Genomic DNA, 5,718 nt, shown 5'->3' on the forward strand with positions numbered 1-5,718 from the left:
TAAGTAAAGGATCTGAATACTTCTTGCAGTTTATCTATCCACCCAGCACTTCTGTGTCTCCCCAGCTTAGAACAGATTTGGGTTTTGGTCTTTGTACAGGCCCATTGTTACCAGAACTGGCAACTTCACTGTGACGACTTTGATCCGATGCACCCAACTTTTATTTAGCAAGAAAAGGTTCCAGCACGTAACTCCCCATAAAGCCACAAAAGGTTTTTACATTTCGGTTTGTGTGTGGATTAAAGAAACGACCTGCAGCATGTTACTGCAATCAAGAGGTTTGTTATGCGCACCACGAGGTGTTAAAATCAGGTATTCAACGCAGTGAAAGAGGGGTTTCCCCCCCATGTCGGAATAAAACTCTTCGTGTTTCCATACCATGACAGATGTACTTTAAGCACATTCCTGGCAAAAGAAACCTTTTGTCTGAGCTTGTAACTTATATTTCTGCACTGTGAAACGGAGAAACATGGTTTCTATTTATTATTTTTTTTAATTTTTTTTACTGTGCAGCTAAATGACCTGACAGATGATGATGAAAATGCAGTGATTTATTGACTCAGTGAGTCTCACACCTTCATCTCCCTTCTGACGGAACACAATCTGGCAAAGTTATTGCATTTTTTTGCTTTGTAAGGCAGATTTAACATAAAAACACAGTTAGTGGATCGGTGAGAGGGGGAGTCCCTGCTCTCCTCTCACAGCTCTCCAATAGTTTAGGCCTGCGTGGACGCCAGCCTGGCAGGTCTGAAGCCGCTGTACTGTCCATCCGCTCTTGGGTACTCCTCCCTTACTCTTTGCACGCAGCACCTGGGGATGGCAGGGTGGGTGTCGTTAGGTGGGACCCCAAACCGCCAGCTGATGTACAGACTGTAGGCGGAGTGACGCAGGGCGCTGGTCTGGCATCGCTTATCGGGTGGACACAGAGGGTCCCGGTGCAGGAGCACAGCCTCCAGCAGGGGGCGACGCAACACAAGCTGCTCGAACACAGGAGTAGAGGTGATGCAGGCGCCGTTGCTCCACCGACAGCACAGCTCCTCCTGGGGGAGGGAAGAGGGAGTGCAGCAGTCACACTTACACCAGGCTGGGCGCTGAGATTTGGAGTTGGAGTCAGGTCGATGGTTGAGGGAAGGCTGAGTGCAGTGATCCACGCCGTCACCCTGCTGGAGCAGACAGAGGACGGCCGTCAGGTGTCCCATGTCCTCCTGTCAGGACAAAAATATACCACTCTAGTCAATGACAAGATTCATTCAGGCAGTATTTCAACTCACTCACATTCGGTTCACCTATTACAAAACACATTAACTCACTTACCTTGAGTGGTTTAGAGATACAGTATTGATTCTGCCTCAACCCCACATGAAAGTAAGAATCTTGAAGATTTTCATTTAAATAAATGTCTGTTAAGTCATTGAGTCAACGCCGAATGAGGTAACACAATCGTGATTGAGCATTTGGCGCTCTGATGAAAGCTCTTGCATTTACAGAATTTTGAACTTTGTGTCTGTGGCGACATTTTGAGGAAAATAAAGAATCACAAGTGGTATGACACAGTCAGTGACGTGTTTCCATCCCCCGGCAGTGGTCGGTCTGCCAGAGCCAACGCAACAGACTCAGTCTTCAACTCACTCAAGTGTGAGGCGGCGTACTGTATTTCCCCCGTCTCTGCTAGCATTGAAAGTAACCGGTCACTACAGCCGAACAAACAATGACAATTGTGATGACTACAGAAGATGAAATTTCAAAAACAAGTAAAAGTGAGATTGGGGTGCCTGGTTAGTTCACTTGGTGGAGCTTGGCGCCCCTGTATAGAGGTTTGCTCCTTGACGCAGCGGCTCTGGGTTCGACTCCGAGCTGCAGCCCTTTGCTGCATGTCATTCACCCTCTCTCTTCCATTTCAAGTCTAAGCTGTCCTATACAAATAAAAGGCTTAAAATTCCGAAAAAAAATCTTTAAAAAAAAAAAAGATTAATACACACCTGGAATTACCACCAAGGGGAACAAAACATATCTTCAAGATTTTGATTTATTAGATTTTGACGAATTTCAAATTTAGATAGCAGTATTTCAACAATAATCCAAACTTTGACACGCTTTGGGTACCAATACCCGTAACAAAGTATTAATTACAAAGTTTTGATGTGTTCTCAAACTGAAAATCCACTTTCTGATTTGCATCGAGTTTGTGTTGGTGTAACAAACCAGGCGCCAAAACAGCCCCCCAGCAGCTTACTTCCCTTTAAATGTAAAGTCTAGAAAAGCTTAATGCTAATCTAGCGCATGAATGCCCATCCTGGGATAGGGATCCCTTCTCAGTGTGTTTTTTTAGGGACAGAGTTTGACCTTATCTGAATCAGGGGTTTAAGAAGAGAGAGGGATTGTAAAGCCCCTTGAGGCAACTCTGTGATATTGGGCAAAATACATTTAAATAAAATTGACTTTGAATCTACAAAACTACAACAATGTTGTATATCTGGTTCCAGACAAAGTTCCCAGAGACTCATCCCTCATGAATTCCAACCTGTTGATGCTTTAACCCCTGAATCTTTCTTTGAAGCTAATGTTTTGGAGCAACAGATAGATTTTAGGTCTCAGTTTCATTGGTAATTAAAGACCATTCCTACAAGCTATTTCCTCTCTGCAGCAGGTTTACCTTGTATGGCTGAATAGATATCGGTTTGACGTCTTGTAAACTTTTCTTCTGCGGTCTCTTCACCAGTCGAATGTTGTTCTCATCGACGTAGGACACGCAGAGCATGCACTAAGACACACAGTCACATCACACCAAAGGGAAAGTTACAATACTGTATTATAGTACAACATCTCTGACAACAGGTTTACAGCTACAGTACATTTTATCAAACCGTTCATCACCTTGTGTTTGTCTTGGACTGACTCCACTTTCTTCTCAGAGTAGTTTTGTCCAACCTCTGCAGAATAACATCTGGTTCCTATCAGCCAGTCGATAATCATGGTCGTCTGAGGGAAAAACGGAGTTTCACACTTCATCTACAACACACTACAAGACACCGATGTGTCAAGATACCTGTGATTTGTGTTTAACACCAAACATGGCATTATTTTACTAAAAATAAAACTGATGAAATCTGGGAAGAATACTTTTACTTTTTGGGTCTTAAATCACTGCAAGATTTTGAATTTTTGAGACTCTTTTGACACAGTTGGCATTTTAGCATTAAGTGTCTTAAGCTGAAGTTCCTCTAACAGATGAGTAAGAAAACCCCCAGCTTTTCTTTCCAGACAAAAGGGAGACTTTAGCCAATCTCAGGTTATTGTCGATAGATTTGGTTTCTTATGGCTGTTCTACAAATGCAAATGTGTGTGCATATCCCTTCAGAGATCAAGAAAGCATGGTTTAAAGGTGGAAAATCCTGCAGAAAAAGTTGTGTAAAGCCGCGTACTGGTTTTTCTCCCGGTCTCTGCTAGCATTGAAAGTAAACTGCTGCTACAGACTACAAAAGATGAAACAAGTAAAAGTGAAATTGAAAAACACCTGTAATTACCACCAAGACAAGGACAAGACTTTATGTTAAAAAACTGCATTTCAAATTTAGATAGTAATTCAACAATATTCCAAATAGCTGCAGGAGGAGCGCAGCTTTTTACTATTCAAGAGAGTTTTATCCAGAAATCTGCCAACCCAGCTCTGAGGGTTTAAAAGAGCTATGTGTTGTATGTTTTCTTGTAGTGTGTCTGACATGGTTGCTGCTTGCCCATCCAGCCCAAGCTTCACCCTGGCTCGGCCCCTGGTTCGACATGTCGAGAAATACACTTCTATGCCTTGACAAACGCTAGATGATAACACAGATACCGCTCTCATACAGGAGGGAGATCATTCCTCTCATCTAACTCAGCGCTAGAAAGCCTATATTTCCCAAAATGCTGAATTATTTCTTTAATGGTTTGTTTGGTTCTTATTAAATTGTACTGTCCGCTGTGTAAAAGGGGTTTAAGTGAAACAGACAGTAGTGAGAAATCAAACTCAAGATTGCAAAACATCCTTGTCAGTGACATCATAGACACTTCCTCCATGATTTCCTAACATGGTTTCACTCTTATGATTCATCGCTGTGAAGATTATGCATCAAAGTCAATAGTGGAATCAGATTTCTTGGAGCAAACTGTTGCTTCCTGCAGCTTTCGGCATATTTAGTAGGGGTAGGAACAACCAGAGGCCTCACGATACTTACCTCATGATACGATATTGCCATTTTAAACATATTTCAATATTTGTCATATATTTTCCAACTTCAAAATTGTTCCTAATTTCAAATTATGTCCCAAAAATCTGTTTTTATCTAAATGGGATTATCAAGGCGACTAACTGACCAATACGTTTATAATAATAGATCGATATTTGGCGTCTATGTATTGATACAGTATTGCCACAGAAAATATAGCAATACTATGCAGTATCAATTTTTTTTCCCCACCCCTAATTTTTAGCCTTTAGCTTTTTCTGTAGTGATTTACTCAGTTAGTCCAGATGCAGTCACCATTTAAAGTCCCACTCGTACACTCGAACACTGACTGCCACTGTGTCCAGCACTGAGGGAGGATAAATGCATGAATGGACACTGTTGTGGCAGCAGCTGAAACCTGTGTGGTCTCTCACCAGAGCGTAGTATGACAACGTTGATCCGATGTAGATGATGAGCTGAATGAAGCTAAACTTCCCCGCCTGGAAAACAGATCAAACTGTCACTTGTTTGTTTCTCCTCCAGAGGAATAGAAACACCGATGTGTGCAAAGAAGGCAAGAGCAAATGGAGTTGATGATAAAGTTATGGCATTTTGGACAATTACCTCTCAAACAAAATACAAATCGATGCGCAAACTAGGGAACATAAAAGTTTCACAAAGAACTACGGCAAAAATAAAAACATATAGTTGGTTTAAATGTTAAGTTTAAAAGATATTCATTCGGAAAAAACTAACCCACCTGTCCGAACACCATGACGTCAAACCTGATCCCGAATGCTTTGTACAGCGTTCGCTCCTCCACTCCGTTCACTGTGTTGTACTTTGCATATCTGATCAGACAACAGCAGAAACAATTAAAAATTTAAAAAAAATTAAAAGACAATGCAGCACACAGTGAAGCATGAAGCAGGATTGTTTACTCCAAATCTGAAATCAAACGAGATGTGCCAGTTGGGATGTAATCTATCACGCTGGCACAAGCCTTTGTAACCGATATGAAATTATTGCACTTTACAATATTTTAGGGGATACACCTACATGTCCAGTATGTTTATTGCAAGAGCTTTACTGGGTTAATTACCGCAGTACATATCCAGTGTACTGACATATTACTGCAGTAGCTAGAACACTAGATCAGTAAGATTCTCATTATGGTCCCAATAGTCTCGCTTTGGGAGACCTTCCTCCACAGCACTGCAGGGGAAGGTCTGGCTAGTCCACACAGCATTCCTGGGATGGGAGAAAAACATGCTCTGGTTGATTGGCATTTCTTTAAACCAATCACAATGGGCATCAGCGGCGCTAAGCGCCGGACAGAGCCACGGTGCCTCTGCAAATTAGCCTCGGGATGGAACTTGTTTTGGTGAAACGTGTGCACGTTTAAAGGTTGTTTTAGTCATGAAACAGAAAACTCAGATTAGTCAGATAGTCTAGCTAGCTGTCTGGATTTACCCTGCAGAGGTCTGAGAAGCAGTTAACCATAGTCCTCAGAAAT

General features: G+C 42.0%; 1 protein-coding gene across 3 annotated transcripts in view; it reads right to left on the bottom strand.

Annotated features, from left to right (window-relative positions):
- Positions 1-533: 533 nt before the first annotated feature.
- The window catches only part of p2rx7 (purinergic receptor P2X, ligand-gated ion channel, 7), a 10,897-nt gene continuing 5,712 nt past the window's right edge, over positions 534-5,718 (bottom strand). For all 3 annotated transcript variants that reach the window (XM_032515584.1, XM_032515586.1, XM_032515585.1), the window contains 5 exons: positions 4,963-5,053; positions 4,637-4,702; positions 2,875-2,979; positions 2,654-2,761; positions 534-1,205 (listed from right to left, as the gene is read on the bottom strand). In XM_032515584.1, coding sequence (XP_032371475.1) covers positions 717-1,205; positions 2,654-2,761; positions 2,875-2,979; positions 4,637-4,702; positions 4,963-5,053 — 859 coding nt within the window. In that variant the 3' untranslated portion in view covers positions 534-716. The remainder of the gene's footprint in view (positions 1,206-2,653; positions 2,762-2,874; positions 2,980-4,636; positions 4,703-4,962; positions 5,054-5,718) is intronic.

This window comes from Etheostoma spectabile, chromosome 5 (genome assembly GCF_008692095.1).
Source record: "Etheostoma spectabile isolate EspeVRDwgs_2016 chromosome 5, UIUC_Espe_1.0, whole genome shotgun sequence".
Taxonomy (NCBI): domain Eukaryota; kingdom Metazoa; phylum Chordata; class Actinopteri; order Perciformes; family Percidae; genus Etheostoma; species Etheostoma spectabile.